This window comes from Ursus arctos, unplaced genomic scaffold (assembly GCF_023065955.2).
Source record: "Ursus arctos isolate Adak ecotype North America unplaced genomic scaffold, UrsArc2.0 scaffold_28, whole genome shotgun sequence".
NCBI lineage: Eukaryota > Metazoa > Chordata > Mammalia > Carnivora > Ursidae > Ursus > Ursus arctos.
This window is the reverse complement of record NW_026622963.1, coordinates 3,786,400-3,805,433: the sequence shown is the minus strand read 5'-3', so window position 1 is coordinate 3,805,433 and position 19,034 is coordinate 3,786,400. Positions and strand designations below refer to the sequence as shown.

Below are 19,034 nucleotides of genomic sequence, written 5' to 3'. Positions count from 1 at the left end.
AAAAGACAAATATTGTATGATACCACTTATATGTGAAATTTTAAAAAGCCAAACTTAGGGGCGCCTGGATGGTGCAGTTGGTTAAGCTTCTAGACTCTTGGTTTTGGCTCAGGTTGTGATCTCAGCGTTGTGAGGTCAAGCCCTGCTTCAGGCTCTGTGCTCAGCGCACAGAATCTGCTCAGGACTCTCTTCCTCTCCATCTGCCCCTCTCCCCTCTAAAATAAATAAATAAATCTTTTTTTTTTTTTTTTAAAGCTAAACTTAGAGAAACAGAGAGTTTGATTATCAGGGGCTGGGGTTGGGGAAAATGGGGAGCTTCCGTAAAGGGTAAAAATTTCTAGTTAAAAGTATAACAAGGTCTGGGGATCTAATGTAGAGCATGGTGATTATAACTAATAACACTGTAACAGACTTTTTTAAAGATTTATTTATCCATCTTAGAGTAGGTGCGCACGAACACATAGACAGGAGCAGAGAGAGAGGAAGAGAGAGAGTCTTAAGCAGACTCTGTGCTGAGCACGGAGCCTGATGAGGGGCTCAATCCCACGACCCCGAGAACACGACCTGAGCTGAAACCAAGAGTGGACACTTAAAGGACTGTGCCACCCACGCGCCCTAATACTGTAACATATGTTTGAATGTTGCTGAAAGTAAATCTTAAATGTTCTGACCACAAAGAAATGGTAATTATGTAACAGGATAGAGGTGTTAGCTAATGCTATGCTGTAAATCAGTTTGGAATATACAACTATATTATATCAGCAGGTCGTATACTTTAAATTTACACAAGGTTATATGTCAATTATATATCAATAAAGCTGTAAAAATGTTTTAAAATAAAGACAATGAGTGGCATCTGGATGGCTCAGTGGGCTGAGCATCCAGCACTTGGTTTCGGCTCAGGTCATGATCTCAGGGTCGTGGGATCAAGCCCCAAGTCAGGTTCCATGCTCAGTGGGGAGTCTGCTTGAGATTCTCTCCCTCCCCCACTGCCCCTCCCCCTACTCACGGGTGCTCTCCCTCTCTCTCTCTCAAATAAATAAATAGATAAATAAGCTTTAAAATAAAGAAAATGAATTGACAGGTATTAGAAGTACTGAAGAATAAAGCAGAAAGACATACCAAACAATTTAGTGTAACAATTCAAAATACTTCTCTGTTAAAAGTTGGATACACACACACACACACACACACACACACACACACACACGGCCATTCTAGCCGACTATGACTATTTGCCTAGCAAACTGGATTAGCTATAAAATGAACACTAAATGGAACTGTAAATCATAAAAACTTACTAAAGTGGCACAAAGAGTTTCAAGGTTATAAATATGTTGTTGAAGAACACTGGAAAGTAGTGGTAGTAAGAAAAGAGAAGTAAAAAAAATAATTTGAACTTTTTGTCTTAGACACAGAGGTTCTTTACCATCTGACCAAAAAAGCATTACTAGATGTGACCAAGGGAGGGGCGGTGCGTGCGAAAGATCTGATACACTGGTTCACAACGAGAATTCCAGACTTCTCTAGTTGCCTGGAGCATAGTAATATGATTTTCCAGCACATTAGGGAAGCAAAAGTAGAACCAGAAAGTCTATGTACTGGCTGGATTTTGTTAATGTCACTTAAAATGGAGGAAAAAATCCTAGCAAGATACCAAATAGAGTGCAGCAGATGGTAAACAAATATTATGAAGCAATCTTCACAAAATCTGCAGTGTGTCACAAATATACAAAATGGCAGAGTTTGGGGAAAGAGAATCATAACAGGCCATATGTTGTTAGCAATTTTATTTGAAGCAACATGCAATCCGAAAGAGAAACCAAGAGGAGGAACGTAAAGGCCCAATAGAGGAGAGGCAGCCTCAGGTAAGGGGCGGTCAGAATGGCAAGCACAGTGCCTATCAAGGTAAACAGCAGTCAACCAGCAGACGCCAGGGAGCCCTCCGCCAAATAGCACCCACTGCAGTGACAGGGCTCAAGTGGGCTTTCAGGAGAAACAAGCTGGCTTCTACAAAGAGCAACAGAAAGTTAAGGCAGTATATTGTATGTCATTTGTCACATTCCTTCAGTGCCAGGTGAGCCAATTAGAACTACAGCAAAGGCATTTTCCCAAGACAAGAAGAAAGAAATGCAAACACAACTGTAGAGGTTAGAAAGACATTCAACAAGAAATCATCAGAAAGGTTGTCAAGTTTATAGAGCCCTTCTTAGCTATGACATCTAAGATCCGGACAGGGTTAGCAGTCCCAGTTTCTATGGCCAAATCTTCTCAGCCATGAATTTTAATTTTACTCCATGCCCCTGCCTCCTGATTCCTTCTTCACTTCTTTGCTCCCTTCTTCTCTCCAACAAATACGTAAATGCCCACTATAAAAGCCTTGCCCCCTTGGAGCTTACACTCTAGTTGAGACAGACTGAAGGGGATGAGACGGTGGGCTGCAGAGGTATCTGGGGAAAGGTGTTCTAGGCAGAAGGAACAGCTAATGCAAAGGCCCTGAAGTAGAAAACCCGGCATGTTCGAGAGACTGAAAGAAAGGCAGTGTGGCTAGCACAGCGTGAGAGGCGGGAGAGAAAGAGGGGAGTTCAGAGAAGCAGCAGTGCTGCAGAGTTGGGGACAGGTGAGAAAATGCAGGACCTTGTAGGGCATTTTAAAGACTTGGCTTTTACTCCTGAATAAGATGGAAACCACTGGAAGGTGCTGAGTGTTGTGATCTCACTTCTCAAGGATCACTTTGGCTGCTACATGCAGAACAGGCTGTGTGGAGGCAAAAGCAGAAACAGGGAGACCAGTTAGGAGACCACCGTCCTATCTCAGGTGAGAGGTGATGGTGGCCTTAAACCAGGCTGAGATTCTGAGCAGTCATCATATGCTGGATGTATTTTAAAGCCAGAGCTAACGGGATTTTCTGATGGATGAGATACAGAAGGCTTGTCCTTGTTACTTCATTCCTTCAACTATCCATGTATTCCAGAAACATACTCAGTGTCCACTACGTGCCAGGTACTATGATAGGGTCTTTAGAGACCCAAGAATGAGTGGTATTATCTAGTGCCCTCAAGGAACAACTAGCCTGGTAGTTGAACAAAAAGACTTAAACTTCTTAATTCGCATGCAAAATAGCAAGACTACTAATAAGCAACTATTCTCATAAGACTAAAAAGGATCTGACTTTGTACATGCATGATACTGCAAACCAAAATTTTAATAAATTAAAACTCTCTTTAAATAGTCTCAAATTCTAGGATGCATAACTAACTCTTATCTGTTAAATAATTTTTAGACGGGGTACCATTGTGAGTTATAATTTTTCATTAACCTACCTAGTTTACTTAAAAGCAACCATTTATCTTTTACACATACAACAGTTTAAGAAAATGAAATTTCGGGGCGCCTGGGTGGCACAGCGGTTAAGCGTCTGCCTTCGGCTCAGGGCGTGATCCCGGCGTTACGAGATCGAGCCCCATATCAGGCTCTTCCGCTATGAGCCTGCTTCTTTCTCTCCCACTCCCCCTGCTTGTGTTCCCTCTCTCGCTGTCTGTCTCTATCTCTGTCGAATAAATAAATAAAATCTTTAAAAAAAAAAAAAGAAAATGAAATTTCATTTTTCCCAATAATTTATGATTTCCAAATATTTTATAATTTAGACTTCTCTCCAAAACAATAAGGGGTTGTCACCCAACTATTCTTAATGACACTGTCTTTGCTGTTTGGACGTGAAGGGTATCTCCTACAGCTATTTCTCCAGTAATCAGCTACAGTGATTTTCTATGCTGTAAGAATTTATAAACCTATGGGCGCCTGGCTGGCTCAGTCAGTTAAGTGTCTGTCTTCAGCTCAGGTCATGATCTCAGGGTCCTGGAATTGAGCCCCACATCAGGCTCCCTGCTCAGCGGGGAGCCTGCTTTTCCCTCTCCCTCTGCCGCTCCCCCTGACTGTGCTCTCTCGCTCTCTGTCAAATAAATAAATAAAATCTTAAAAAAAAAAAAAGAATTTACAACTTACATAATTGCAATTTTGCTTTAAACGGTCATATTATGCCAAATTTAAAATGATGAACTAGGGGCGCCTGGGTGGCACAGCAGTTAAGCGTCTGCCTTCAGCTCAGGGCGTGATCCCGGCATTATGGGATCGAGCCCCACATCAGGCTCCTCCGCTATGAGCCTGCTTCTTCCTCTCCCACTCCCCCTGCTTGTGTTCCCTCTCTCACTGGCTGTCTCTATCTCTGTCAAATAAATAAATAAAATCTTTAAAAAAAAATAAAAATAAATAAAATGATGAACTAGGAGCACAGCCTGGCTGGCTCTGTTGGTGAAAAGTGCAACTCTCGATCTTGGGGTTATGAGCTCAAGCCTCGCATTGGGTGTAAAGATTACTTAAAATAAAATCTTTTAAAAAAATGATGAGCTAGTTTTAAAATTTCCACCCAAAATAATCTTCCAGAAATTCATAAAAAAACTGAAATGAGGGGCGCCTGAGTGGCACAGCGGTTAGGTGTCTGCCTTCGGCTCAGGGCGTGGTCCCGGCGTTATGGGATCGAGCCCCACATCAGGCTCCTCTGCTATGAGCCTGCTTCTTCCTCTCCCACTCCCCCTGCTTGTGTTCCCTCTCTCGCTGGCTGTCTCTATCTCTGTCGAATAAATAAATAAAATCTTAAAAAAAAAAAAACTGAAATGAGAAGTGTAAAATGATCGTGGTTAAGAAAGATAGAAGTAAAACAAAGATTTATTCTATAACTGTATCTTATGAACCAAAACAGAGAGGCACAGCTTCACAAGTGTGAAGATACTTATGAAGGCTACAGACCACAATACATGAAGTCAGAGTGCCATGGGAAGTGGGCCCACGTGGTATTTATAGGTTTAAGTCAGCACTTGTCTACATAGACTTACAATGCATCTCTCAAGTCACCAGTAAGAATATACCGCCCAGTGCCACCAGCCCAACAGTCACTTTGCAGCAGTCACCTGTCTAGACACAATCCATGAAGAGGAGCACATGTAACAGACAGGCACAGGAAACTCATTAGTGGGCACAGCTGATTGGTATCGCCTCGTGTGTTGGTGTACTCATTAATCTGTTAATGAAACTGTGGCGATCAGCAGGGGTCTCTGGGCCTATATGACTGTCAAGCTCCTACAGCATATGTAGGGCCCACACATGCAAACATACAAGCCTTTTTATGGTAATGGAATTTAGCTTCGTCTCAGGAGTGTTCTCACAGCTGGGAAAAGACAAATGATTCAATAACTGGTACAGAGTCAGCTATCTATGTGCTTGAAAGATAAAGTTGGATTCCCCACCAGACTCTTCCTTTCACCAAAAGAGACCAGAGATGGTACAAAAATTTAAAATCTTCTGACGTTTGTTAAAAAAAATGCAGGCTCTTTCAGAAAAAAAACAACAACAGCACACTAATACACATATGAACGTGTATATTTATATACAAACCTACAGTATGTGTGCTTAACCTAACTATTAGAGTAGAGCAGAAAAGAATACGGATGGATGTGTTTTCAATACCTGGAATGTAGAAGACCTTCCTGAGAATGACATAAATCCAGAAGTCACAAAGGGCAATATGATAAATCTGACCACATAAAAACTTCAACCTTCTCCATGGAAAAAAAAAGAAGACGGAAAAAGACCAAAGCGAGCTGAAAGGAAAGCAGTAAACTAGATAAAAATAGGTCTAACATACAAGACAAAGCCCCAATTTTTTTAATATCGGTAAGCCCTTAAATCAACTCAAAACCTATGACCTAAAAGGAAAACGGGCAAAGGTGACAACATGGTTCACAGAAATTAAATACAAATGACCAAAATACACATGAAAAGATACTCAAGCTCATTTATAAACGATGCAAAATAAAACAATAACATAGCAATCTCTTCCACCTTTCAAACTGACATTGACTAGGAAGTTTGGTACTAAAAAAAATACCCAAGTTGGTGAGGGTAGAGAGAAATGGGCATTCTCAAACGTTGTTGGTGGGAGTGTAAATTGGTTCTACCCTTTAGAGAGCAACATGGTAATAGCTATTAAAATGTAAAATAGGGGTACTCTTTGTCTCAGTAGTTCCAACTCCTGGGAATTTATCCTACAAATATATTTCCACAATGTGGAAAGATATAAGGCCATGCCGTTGACTGCCGCGTTTTTTCTAATACTAAAAAACTGCTAACAACTTAAGATTGGTCTATCAATAGGTTAAATAAATTAAGCCATGGCCATAAAAGTAGCTATAATGTAGTCATCCGAAGGACTGAAGTTGATTTGTGTATACTGATGTCGGAAAGAGGTCCAATATTTACTGGAAGTGGGGGCAGGGGAAATTAGTCGCAGTATAGTGTGTACTACATACAGAAATTTCCATGACGACACAGAAGAAATTGTTAACAGTGAAATCTCTGCAAGGATACAGAAGAAAACTGTTAAATAGTGAACTGGGGAAATGAGGACTTTTAGTTTTCCTTTCATTTTTATGCTGTTTAAATTCTTTTTTAAAACCATCTATACCTTCTTAATTAGAAAAGAAATCAAGTACTAGATACTGGGAAGTATTGTTATTTGCACTCTAATTCTAAGGGGAAAAAGACCTAAAAGGGGTAAGATGAAAAAGATTTAGGGCCATCAGTCCAAGAGGTGAATTCAGCACAAATGGGCCTGTCTCCCCTCATCCAGCCTAACTCCCCTCAGAAACACTGTTCCCAGGAACAGAAACGGGGAAGAACAGAATCACTGTAGGCCCTCTGCTCCCTCAGGTCGGAGGGCCTAGTCAAGTGTGGGAATTTGAATCTGGAGCCTGACTGGTCCACCACCACCAGTTTCTATCCTGTGTTTGGCCAACAGCACAAATAATCCAAAAAAGCAAATGATTTACTTGGCTTTAGGTCACATTAATTTTAAAATTCTCGTCTGAATTTGGACACACAACAGTCCATTTCATTCAGCAAGGGTGTTCCCAGAAGGCACTAAGCTAAGTAGTAAGCGGAGAGTAAGAGGGAAATAAAACATGGTACCTGTCATCAAGTCATTCAAAATCTAGTGAGGAAGGGAAACACGCACACAGCTCATAAGAAGGTGGGCCCAAGGAAGGTGGGCCCAATGGGTCACCTGCGGTCACCTGCTCTAGGAAAGGTGCGGAGAGCGATTAACCCCATCTGGGGGGGTGGCTGGTCAGAGGCCTCAGCCAATAGATGGCAATTCTCACAATTGAAGAATCTGTACCATTACCTTTCCCCTCCTTTCCACTTATCAACTCATTTCCTTGGGATGTACTAGGGATGTACCGTATGGTGACTAACATAATATAATAAAAAATATTATTAAATAAAAAAAAAGAATTTGACAACACCCCTTCTCTTGTTGCTTAATTCATATCACTAAATACAATACCATCTCTTTTGCAAAAGAAACCAACTAGTGGTATGCATACTTTTCAATATTGCATATATTATCATAAATACATCTTTGATCAAAGTTTATTTATCTAGGAGTTGTTCCATCATAGCTATACAGCACCGACATAGCTCCAAAATGTCAGCAAATTAGCTTATAAACGACATCTTTCCAAATATTTCCTCTACACAGATTCCATTTATTAGTGCAGATCTTTGGTTCCGAACACAGGGTCATCCTAGAGCAATCATGAAAAAAGCCAGGCTAGGACTTTAATCTAAGCTCAAGAAACAAAGAACTGTTACTATTTTGTCTATGTTTTGGGGTTTTATTTTTGGTTTTGTTTTTGCCTAGAACTGGTCAAGACACAGATGCGTTTAGAGCTGCTATCCTCATCTCAGTAAAGAAGGAGCAACATCTCTAAGAACTTAAACCAAGAAATTAAAACATTTTTTTCTCTTACTGTTAGACATACTTTTCAGTATTAAATATATTACCGTAAGTATTTTTTTGATTAAAGTTTTATTTATTCAAGAGTTGTTTCATCAAACCATAAACCAAAACCCATAAGCCATGTAAACTCGTAAGCCGTGTAAACCATACTTAACACGCTTCGTAGGCTTTTAACATACTTGGTTATAAAGAGTGCATGTTTCACAGTCAAAAACAACTGTGTTTAAGTTTGGTTCCACCACGCTGATGACTTTGGTAATCATTTCCTGTCTCTGAGCCTCAGTTTCCCAAAGGCATAATTTTCCTGCCTCACAGAGTTTTCGTAAAGATTAGCAACAATCTAGGTAAATCTCCTAGTCCATTGCCAGGCACAGAGCAAGCCATCAATAAACGACAGCTAGAATAACCGGTGTTATTACTACAAACCCTAACTTTGGAAGTCAGTGGGGCACAGGGACCTCAAGCCACTTTGTGCGACCCAGAAGGCAAGAAGTAGGAAGTACTAAAAGTAAGCTGCTTTTCTGCTACACTTATGAACAATCGGAATAAGGGACTTCAAGAACAATTAAAACTCGCAGAACAAGTGTCAAGAGTGGCTGAGAACAGATATGTGCTCTGGAGTCAACGTGGGAAAGTCCACTTCACCACTCACCAGGCTTTGAGCAAGCTGCTCAGAGGAGATGTCCTTCCCTCAGCTAAAATGGAGCTAAAAACCGTAAGAGACTCTAAGTCATAGGAAACAAACTGAGGGTTGCTGGAGAGGAGGGAGGCAGGGGGATGGGGTCACTGGGTGACGGGCATTAAGGAGGGCACGTGATGGAATGAGCACTGGGTGTTCTACACAGCTGACCAATCACTGACCTCTACCTCTGAAACTAAAAATACACTCTATGTTAATTAATTGACTTTAAATAAAATAAAATTTAAAAAATAAAACAAAAACAGTTCTTCATAGCACTTCACAGGGATCTCGTGAAGGTCAAATTAAACGAGATAACCATGGAATGTCTTAGCACAGCATCTGGCAACAGTGACAGATGTTTACTATCAGCCTGTCCAGGAAATCCTTGGCACCACCAGAGACTTACCAAAAAGGGTCTGAAGAGCATGCAACACTAGTATGTACTTCAGATACACGCACCATTTTCCAAAAGTATATAGAGTCCAGTGTGGTTAATAAAATACTAATTATTTTAAGAGGCCTATGCAAGTGACTTTTAAATAAATGGAAGGATTGTCGAAAATATTCAAATAATAGAGAAATGTTGAAAGGAAAAAGTGTGCTCATTTAGCCAAGCATTTCCCATTCTGACCCCCAAGTCCAGGGGGAACCGCTGGAAGGCACTGTGGTGGGCATTCTTCAGATCCTTGTCTCTCACTACAGACACGAAGCAGGCAGGAACAGGGATTAGCAATTTTACAAAATGGGGTCAGGCCATACATACTATTTGTTTATTCAACAATGTATCATGGAAATCTTTTCATGTCAGTGCATAAAATCCTAACTCATTCTTTTTAGCTGCTGTTCAATTGGTTGCTGTTTCAGATACTGGATAATTTATTAATCCACTATTCGAGGCATTTAGCTTTCCTCTAATTTTTTCCTATTAAAAATAATTCCACAATGAATATTATGTTTGAAGGGCATTTAACACATGGGCAGGTATTTCTGTCGAACAGCATCCTAGATGTGAAGCTGCCGAATCAAAGGTTTCGCACATTTTACATTTTGGTAATAAGTACCGCCAACTTGTCCTCCAAAGAGAACATAAATAAAAGAGAGGACACTGTACTGACTGTCATTAACCATCTGCTTAAAAACCAAGAACAACAAGTATACTATAATGTAGAGAAACCGTACATCTACTCACGGAAAAGTGGCCCTCACATTCAAAGAAGAGATGGGAACCACAGCTAAAAATCCTACTCTATCCTTCTCAACATCAGAGCCCCTGTTCTTATGGACTAAACTCTCATCTTAACATTCCTAGACCCTAATATCCCCTGCAATGACCTGGCTCGTGTCAAAACTAGTTTTCTAGTCTATCCTGCCCCTCCCAATCCCAAGCCAACTGTTGGGGGCACGGGGGCAGTTAGAGGAAGGACTCAAGACCTGAAGGGCTACTGTCATCATGTACCAGCCACACCAAGCCCCACTAAAACAGAATTATTCCAAGCAATGCTCACTTAAAAGCTCTACTCTGTTGCGGTTTTAAAGCAGCAATGGAGTATAATCTCTTAATCAATAATCACTGGCCTACAGGTAGTTTACACGTTTCATTTTGTCCCACAATATTATTACGGTGAAGAGCAAGAGCAGATAAAGGTCATGCTGGTAATTAAAGCTATATTATAGAAATATGCACACCCAAGATATGATTAAATAAGAAAATATTACCTCAGTTCAGTATCATCATTAAACTTGCATTAATTTATAAATATTTAAAAGTACCATATGATGATCATAAATAATCTGTTTTTGTCAGTTTCTAAAGTAATGCAACCCATAAACCCTTTGAAAAATTACTGCAGAAAGAAATCGTCAAGAAAGTATACAAGCCAGACTTACATTCAAACGCTGTGGTTGTTGCTTCAGGCAGAACCTGGCCTATCACATCCTAAACAAAGAAAGAATAAAGAAACACAATTAGCCATCTTCTTTATTGCTAACATGTGGCAAATCCTAGAGGAAATATGAGAACTGAAAAAGATTTTTGAAATGTTGGCATAAACTATAAAAACATTAGCTCATAATCACACTTAGCCCAGCAATGTAAGCCCAGAGTTTAAATCTCTATTTGGGGGCGGGATGGGGAGGTTGTTCTTTACCAAATCTACTCTGTATTAATATCATAATCTTTCACTCTTGATTCAACAGCGTATACACTCTGTTAAAAACACACACACACACAGTTTGTTCTATAGAAGGCTGTGGAATACAGTACCAATAGAAAGGTGTTTAGGAGTCAGACTAGCCTGGGTTTGGATCTCAGCTCTGTACCTACTAGCTGTGTGACTGCAAACAAATTACTTAACCTCTCTGAGCCTCTATTTGATTATCCTCCAATATGGGTCTAGTAATACTCACAGAGGTAATGCAAGAATTAACTTAAATAATAACCATAAGTTAGCCTAGCACACTGTAGGCAACAAATGTAGTTTCTGATATGTAAATAACAACATCTCACCTTGTATTCATAGTGCAAAGAGTTAAAAAAAAAAAAACCACAAGTTTCCATGATATATTATTCCAATGATGGTAATAACCTAAAATGCCACATTTGATACAAACAATTGTTATCAACCTTTACTCTTAAGCAAGTGGAAAACATACATTTAATGACACCGGAACACAGTTAATCCAGCCTACAAAAAAATTTTGTTTAAGGTATATGATGTGATATCAATGTTTAAATGAACCCATTAAGTTGCCATCTTGAAAATCAGTCTACAGAGACAGCTTAGTTCAAGAGGCATGGAACATTTTCAAGAAATAGCCAGTTCTGGGAAAAGTGACCCTCCATTACGTTCAGCCTAACCCAAATGGTCTGCAAACCTCGCTGCTGTCGGGGAGCTCTGCCACAGCGTCCCTCCTGGGCTCTGCCAGGAAGTGGCACCAGGCAGCCGGCTGACAAAGCGGCTTGCAGTCGTTCTCAGCAGGGAGCCCACAGCCCTTCCAAGCAGGGCACTTAGCAGAGTGGCGGCTGCAACTTCCTTCTAAACGCAGTTCCTTAGAAGCTTTTGCTGCAGTGGAAATTTGCATAATAGCCTTGCCTCTACAGTGCCTTTTTTCCCCCTGAAAAATAAATCTGTGCATATAAAATTGATCAAAGGGAACTATCTGAGGCAGCCCTCGCTCATTAGAGCCAAAGAAGGTGATTTTTTCCTTCTGACTCTAGTCTTAGCAAATGAAACATCAACTCTGAGGAAGTATTTATAAAAAATTTTAGTGTTGAGAAAGTCTACACACTTGTAGGGAGAAAGTGTTTATTGACAGGTAAATGGAAACCGTACAGCGAGTATGGAATAAACTATACAGGCAGCTAGTGTAAAGCCCGACTACGTGGACCTTGGCTCTGCCATTCAGTAGCTGGGTGACTGAGACTCTCCGTGCCTCAGTTTCCTTCTGTGTAAAATGAGATCATAACTGTATCTGCCTCATAGGACTAAATGAGTTCATACTTGTAAAGTGCTTAGAAGAGTGTCTAGCACATGGTAAGTGCCACATGAGTGTCTGTTAAATAAAACGAGTCACTGATGACTGCAGCGTTACAAAGGTTACCTCACAACGAAACCCGAAATTTCAGCACCCAAGGATCGGGGGATGGTCATTCATTCACTTACATCAGCCTTCTAGTGCATTTACGGAGGACCTTTTCTAGCTAGTAGTGTAATTAAAAACAAGCTGGGGGACTCCACCCCTAACCCTCCAAGTTGAGGTTACTTCTGGTTACTTCAAGGGAACTCGGATCACCTCAATCTTCAGACGTGAACTCTACAGTAATAGCAAACTAATTTAGGATCCTTCCTACTTATGAATAACAGAACCCATCGAGCAGCGAATTTCTAATAACTAGCTGAAAACCTCGCCTGGCAGCAATGGCGTCCTTTGCCCATCAACATAAACAAGGAGCCACGTAGCTTTTACACCTAATGTGGGGAAAAGGAGAGAAAAAAAAAAAAAGCAAATTTGCTTGAGAGAATCATGTGAACACAATCAACCATCTTGTTTTGTTAAAGCAAATAAAGTGGGGCTTATCATAATACCAACGGGCTAAAAAGCTTCAAAATTAGTTAATACCTACTGGTCATTTCTAAGCAGGGCACATTTAATAATTTTATGTATATTTTCCAGTTATATTTTAAGTGACTTATTTCAAAAAAAAAAACAACACAAAAACTCCCTGTCTTATTCTCAACATAACATTTACCTAAAGATTTCAAAAGAAAACTTAAGTTTAAATATCTTAATGGTGATCATTTCTTGATCCTTTTCTTCTCTGTGCTTTTAATAAATCCATCAACTCTATGATGGGCCAAAAGTATAATTAAGCATCTACAACATGCCAGGAGCATAAAGATCACAAAGCTGTAGCCAACAGAAAAGTAAGATTTAGGAAGATGCTAGTTGGGTCACAGAGATAAAGGCAAACCTAAAAGAGTAACAAAACGAAGCACTTACAGTATGATAAGAGCCAAACAAAAGACATAAAGAGCAGATGAGTATTTGCTAACTCAGGCGGCAGGAAAAAATCAAAGGCTCGGTTTAGCTAAAAATTTCACAGATGAGGGGAAATCTGAACTGGGACTTGGGAGACATGATTCAAACAGCAAGAGGAATAGGAGGAACATTCTCTCCTCTCACTGGGTAGTTGAGATCTCCTGCACCATCTTCCCCAAACTGGGGGCTGTGTCTACAAGGAACAGAACACAGAGAGCTGGAACACAGATCATCAAATGTCTCTGCCCTTGCAGACCAGCTAGACCTACTTCGCACTGCAGCCAGTCCCTAATTATTCAGGACAAAGCCCCAGAGAGGCCGAGTGACTTCTCAAGGGTCTCCCGGCTTGCTAGTTGATGGAGCTATGACAAGAGCCTTCAACTGCAACCCCTCGTCCAAGACACGCTCAGCGACAGATGACTCCGTGACCACAAGCTGCTCTGGCTTCTGTGTCTGGTGTGGCCCAAAATGAGCTGTGTGGCTTTAGCATTTTCCCCCTCTGGGGTTCATGCTCCCTCACTTGAAAACTGGAGTGAAGAGTTGTATTAGATGAAGGAGATGCTTCCAGATTTCACTGAGCTTTAAATTTAAAGTTCTAAGCCAAAGACGCTGACGTATCTGATGGTTCTCTTGCCAATTTCTTGATGAAGAAATGAGGTGACCCTGGAGATCACAGGTGTCCACCGGGATCTGGGCATGCAGTTCATAGAGGCTACGATCAGAAGCATGAGAGACAGCACAGCACCCATTGCTAAGAGCCCTTCATCAGGCCTTCCTGACAAAGCATGCTCCGCCTGGGCTTACTTGCGCATATGCACGTGTGAGGACACATGGCACTCCGAGCTCTAGATGGTGGGACCATTCGTGTGAAGTTTACTTTAAGTCCAGTCAGCCTAGAGCCAAGGAACCATTGAGAGATGCTTGAGAAGCAGAAGACCCAGGCCCTGTCCCTTATGTTGTAACAACAATACCCATAGAGCACTTATTACATTCCAGATTTTTCTAAGTGCTTTATGTATATCAACTCCAGTAGTCCTCATACTCCATCAGGTGGGCACTATTTTTATCCCCCACCCCTCACTTTTTTTTTTTTTTTTACAGATGAAGAACTAAGACATAGAAGACACCTCCCCAAAGTGAGTCTGGTAAGGCTTGCAATTTAAATCCAGGCAGTCTGGCCCAGAGTTTGTGTTTTTAAACACTGCACCATTCTATTTTAAATAATACCTTCTGTTCTTTCAAATGAGCAAAGTGAAAGAAAGCTCACATCTTTCTCATCACAGGCATAATCTCACTTAATCTTTGCAAATCTTGAAGACAGGTATCGTCCCTATTTTACAAGTAAGGAAACTGAGGATAAAAGAGACTTGTCTAGTTAGCAGGATGGCTTGCAATTAAACCCATGTTTTTGGATTCAAAACCAAGTAGACTGGTCCACAAAACCATAAATGCACACATCTTCTTTGAAGCTCCGTTTGAAATATTTGAACAAATATGTCAGGGCGCTATGAAGCTCCAGAAACACAGGGGAGACAGAGATGTTCATCTCCTTCAGAAGGTGATCATTTTAGTGGAAGAGATCGACAAAACTGTGATAAACCAGTGAGCTTGGCTGGAATGAAGCTGTGGGAACACAGAGGAGGGTCATATAACCAAGACTAAGGTAGAAGAAAAGTGAAGCTGGGCTCTGAATGACAGGTAGGAGCTGCCCAGCTGAAGAAAGGGGCCGAGTGGAGACAGCCTGGAAGAACTCAAGGTTAGTTCTACGTACCTGGAGCACATGATGTTCCCAGGGGTGTGGTAAGAGAAGGAGCTGGTGCCAGGCAGGCACAAGCCAACCCACGTGGGCCTAGAGGACCATGCTAAAAAGTTCGGGCCTTGTCATGAGAGGAAATCTATATGCATGTGAGTGTGTGAACCCCAGATGCAAAGAGAAGGGCGACGTTTGGTGTAAGATTGGAAGCTACTAGCTCACTTCAGCTTTAGGACTCCTGGCCCAGACACCTGAAAATCTCCAATGTCCTGGGTAGTCAGTAACAGCCAGAATTCAAAATGTACGTACAGGAATCAAATTTTGACTGCATCACCTATGACTACAAAAAAAAAAATCATATCAGAGATCTCCCTCCTCCCAAGAAACTCTGCTCCACCCCATCTTATCTTGCAGGTAAGTTGCACCAAAGATTGGTATCTGCAACACGCTTCTGGGTATATCAGTTCTGCTTTTCCTACCTCAATGATTCAATATATAATATGGGCACAATGCACTCTATTTCAAACGTGTGCGAAAAGATGAGAAATGGCAATGCAGCATGTAGGGAAAAATTACTAAGTAAGGAAATCTGAGTTCTGGTACCTACTCTCCCACTCAACGAGCAACACAGCTTTGGAAAAGCCATTCTGCCTCACTACTCCTCAGTAACTATGTCAAAAAAGGTAAGAGGACCAACAGGCCACCACCAAGGTTACACTCTGCTCTCACATCCCATGATTTTATTTGAAATATGTTCCGAGTATCCTGAGAGTAATGACACAGCATTGTTTCTAAGACGCACCCTTTCCCCCAACCTTAGCATCTCTGAAATGGGCTACTTTTGTATAATGTGCAGCAGGTCACAGTTTAAAGGGCGGTGTTTTTTCTTTCTAAGTGGTACTAAAAATAGTATCTTAAAACCAAAGGCACCTTAGATTTGCTGAAACATGGTAAATTCAAGCTGCCTAGTTTCCCTTTCCCCAACAGTCACCAAGTTCAGGGAACTCAGTAGAAAGGCATGGCTGGAATCTGGCCAGGGACATTCCGAGAAACACTTGGGGGAAGAACTTCTAGACTCAACTTTTTGCATCCAGTTGGTTGCTTCCGTGTGTTATGTCTCAGTCCAGGCTGTGAGCTCCTTGAGGGCAGGGGTTCAATCTGATTCATCTCTATTTCCCCAGGGCCCTGCACAATTGCCAGATTTCAGTCCATGCAATTAATCAATGCCTGTCGTTGAAGCAGTAAAACTGCCCTCACAGGAGGCCAGCAATGGCCACCGCCACTAGCTCGGGCCGCCAGGCTCAGCTTCAGTGGTCAAGGTGCTGACTACCCCACAAATCCCTGCGTCCTCAACGGGATTTGAGACTGAAATTACCACTCACCAGCACATCCCTGAAGAGTAACTGCGGCCCGGAGTGCACTGTCCAGTCCACTGCGCCACTATTTGGAATCTTGATACGAATCACCAGCACCTGGTTCTCCATGGCATGGAAGGGGCCAAGGGCCAGCCACAGCATTACAGGTTACAGGGGCTCACATCCTGGGGTAGGAGGTTCCCACTGGATCCTGGTTAAGCGACGGCTCCAAGAGGTGACAAGGGGACGGAGCGGAAGAAGACAGAGGGTCAGGAGGAGTAAAGAAGAGGGGGGGGGGGTCGGGAAGGAGCCCGCAGGCACCGAGCCAGACCCAGGGTGTATGGGGTCTAGGCTGCCTCCCCGTGAGCATGCACGGGGCAGGAGGCAGGGGCCGGTAGGAACTAACGGAGGTCAGAAGGTTCTGGAGTTGGAAAACTGGGCGAAACGGGATCGTGAAGCTCTCTGCCGTCTGGGTGGGTGTGAGGAGACGGCCCTGTTTTAGGGAGGCAGAGCGGCAGGTGTCCACTCCTCCTCAGTGGAGAGAGGAGGGTCCCCGACTGAAGGGGACTCGGTCGGGGGCTGTTTGGAAGGAGCCCCAGGGCCCCCAGACCACGCGAAAGCTGAGGAGGGCCTTCCGCGGGAGGGTCGGGGAGCAAGTTCTGTTCCCCACCCCGAGTCAGAGGGCGCGGCGCGCACGGGCTCAGCCCCGGCAGCCCCAGGCCGAACGTTCCGGCCGCGGCGGCAGCTGCGGCGGTAGGAGGAGGAGGAAGGCGCGGCAAGGCCACTGTTACTCCGGAACCAAAACGCACGGCACCGGAACCCCGGGAGCCGGCGAGAGGGACCCGCCTCCCGCGGCGCCATGTTGGAAGAGGGCAGCTCCCGGCCAGCCCCGCCCTTGCGGCCGGCCGGGCGGGCCCCGAGGAGTGCGCGCAAAGTGCGGCGGAGAACGTAAGGGCCGGCGAGGCTTGATAGTCGTAAGACGTCGGTCGCACTGTGGCCGTCCGCGGCGACCGAGTGACGGTCCTTACCTTTCCCGACCCTCGTTAAAGGCAGCCAGGTGAAACCATCTAACAAACGAAGGACGAAACTGAACTGGGACTGTGTCCGCCAAAAGCAAATTAGCGACATAAAATTGCGTTCTGTTTGCAGAAGTTCCAGAAAGAAGTGCAGCTCTCCTTTATCCCTACTTTGTCAAGTCCTTTACCTTGACGGGGTTTGTGCATCAAATATGCAAAAGCAAGGCAAGAACTCAAAAAGTGCTTGTCTTTTTCTCTTCCTTCTTCCACGCCACAGATGCAGAAGGTTGTCGTCTTCCTCTCACATTAGCAAAGAGTGTATGAATTCTTCTTGTTTTACCCCCACGATTGCCCCTCTATTCAAAAGCAACGGTAAAAAAAAAAAATTCAGTGAAGTGTTCAACTGCCAGGGGACAGCTGCAGTGGTAGCGTCGTGTTCTCTTATTAAATCCTTGCAGGAAATATCCGGTCTCGTCCATAAATTTTCAACTAGATAGCAATGTTTACGCAATCGGTGGTATCTCAGGCAGTAGCAATAACCCTGGGTTGTTTTTAAATGCCTCAGATGTTAAAGTGCACAATTGTGTTGATCTAAGGTGCCTAAATAAAAGTTTGTTTACAAATTGCAACGTGTAAATTGGTCCCTAATCTGCTAATGAAGGTGCACAGGAGGCTTTACTTTTGGGTGCTGAATTTTGTATAAATTTGGTGGGAGAGGAGTGACAGTTTCCCCCTAACGCTCAGATAGTTTATTCACGCGAGAAAAAAAAATATGTTAAATGTTGATTAGTTTCAGTATAATACCAACAAATTTTGTGCATATTTTTCTCTACCTGGGTTTTTTTACATATATAATTTGAAAGTCCGTGTGGGAGACCAATTGTCTCTTTTTAGTTATTGTAGATAAATAGCTTAGGTAGAAATTCATTTAATCAGATGCTCCAGATATTCTGAAATTGCCCTTTTCCACCTGCACCTCAGTCCCCTGAAAAGTAAACAGTGTGCCCAAGGTCCCCGTATACATTTCACCAAAAGTTCATTTCTTATTATTTGAGAAAATAGACCACAAAACTAGAGATTTTCTATGAAACTATCATTTGTTAAACGGCTTTTTAATTCAAGGTACTATGGGGAAAACCAACTCAATTTGTACTTTCAATTCTTCTGGATAGGTATATACCCAGAAGTGGGATTGCTGGATCATATAGTAATTGTATTTTTAATATTTTGAGGAACCACCATACTGTTTTCCACAATGACTGCACGGCTTTACATTCCCACCAGCAATGCATGAGGGTTCCAATTTCTCCACATCTTCACCAACACTTGTTATCTTCTGTATTTTTTATATTAGCCATCCTATTGGATGTTAGGTGGAAATCACTACCACTCATTGTGATTTCAATGTGCATTTCCCTTGTAATTAGTGATGTTGAACATCTTCTCATAAGCCTGTTGGCCATGTATATTTCTTCTTTGGGGAACTATTTAATTCCTTTGCCCATTTTTTAAAAAAAAATATTTATTTGTTAGAGAGCATGAGCAGGAGGGGCAGAGGGAGAGGGAGAGAGAATCTCAAACAGAGTCTACGCTGAATGCTGAGTGCAGAACCCAATGCAGGCTCCGTCTTACAGCCCCGAGATCATGACCCCAGCCAAAACCTAGAGTTGGACACTTAACTGACTGCATCACCTAGGCTCCCCACTTTGCCCAGTTTTAAAGCGGGTTATTTATGGTTGTTGTAAAGTGATTTTTTTTTTTTACTGAGGAAAATACATTTTGCTATTGTAAATCACAGAGGTTTTCTTTCATCTCTTTTTACCTTGCTCTCAAT

At 42.4% G+C, this 19,034-nt stretch overlaps 1 protein-coding gene across 6 annotated transcripts in view; it reads right to left on the bottom strand.

Annotated features, from left to right (window-relative positions):
* Positions 1-17,273, bottom strand: part of MAP2K5 (mitogen-activated protein kinase kinase 5) — a 249,378-nt gene extending 232,105 nt beyond the window's left edge. For 4 of the 6 annotated variants that reach the window (XM_026478382.4, XM_044391907.3, XM_026478383.4 and 1 more), the window contains exons 1-2: positions 16,212-17,273; positions 10,425-10,473 (exon numbers count right to left, since the gene is read on the bottom strand). In XM_026478382.4, the coding sequence (XP_026334167.1) occupies positions 10,425-10,473; positions 16,212-16,346 (184 nt within the window). In that variant the 5' untranslated portion in view covers positions 16,347-17,273. The remainder of the gene's footprint in view (positions 1-10,424; positions 10,474-16,211) is intronic. The other 2 variants (XM_048222067.2, XM_057303824.1) reach the window with 1 other exon arrangement.
* Between the last annotated feature and the right edge of the window lie 1,761 nt (positions 17,274-19,034).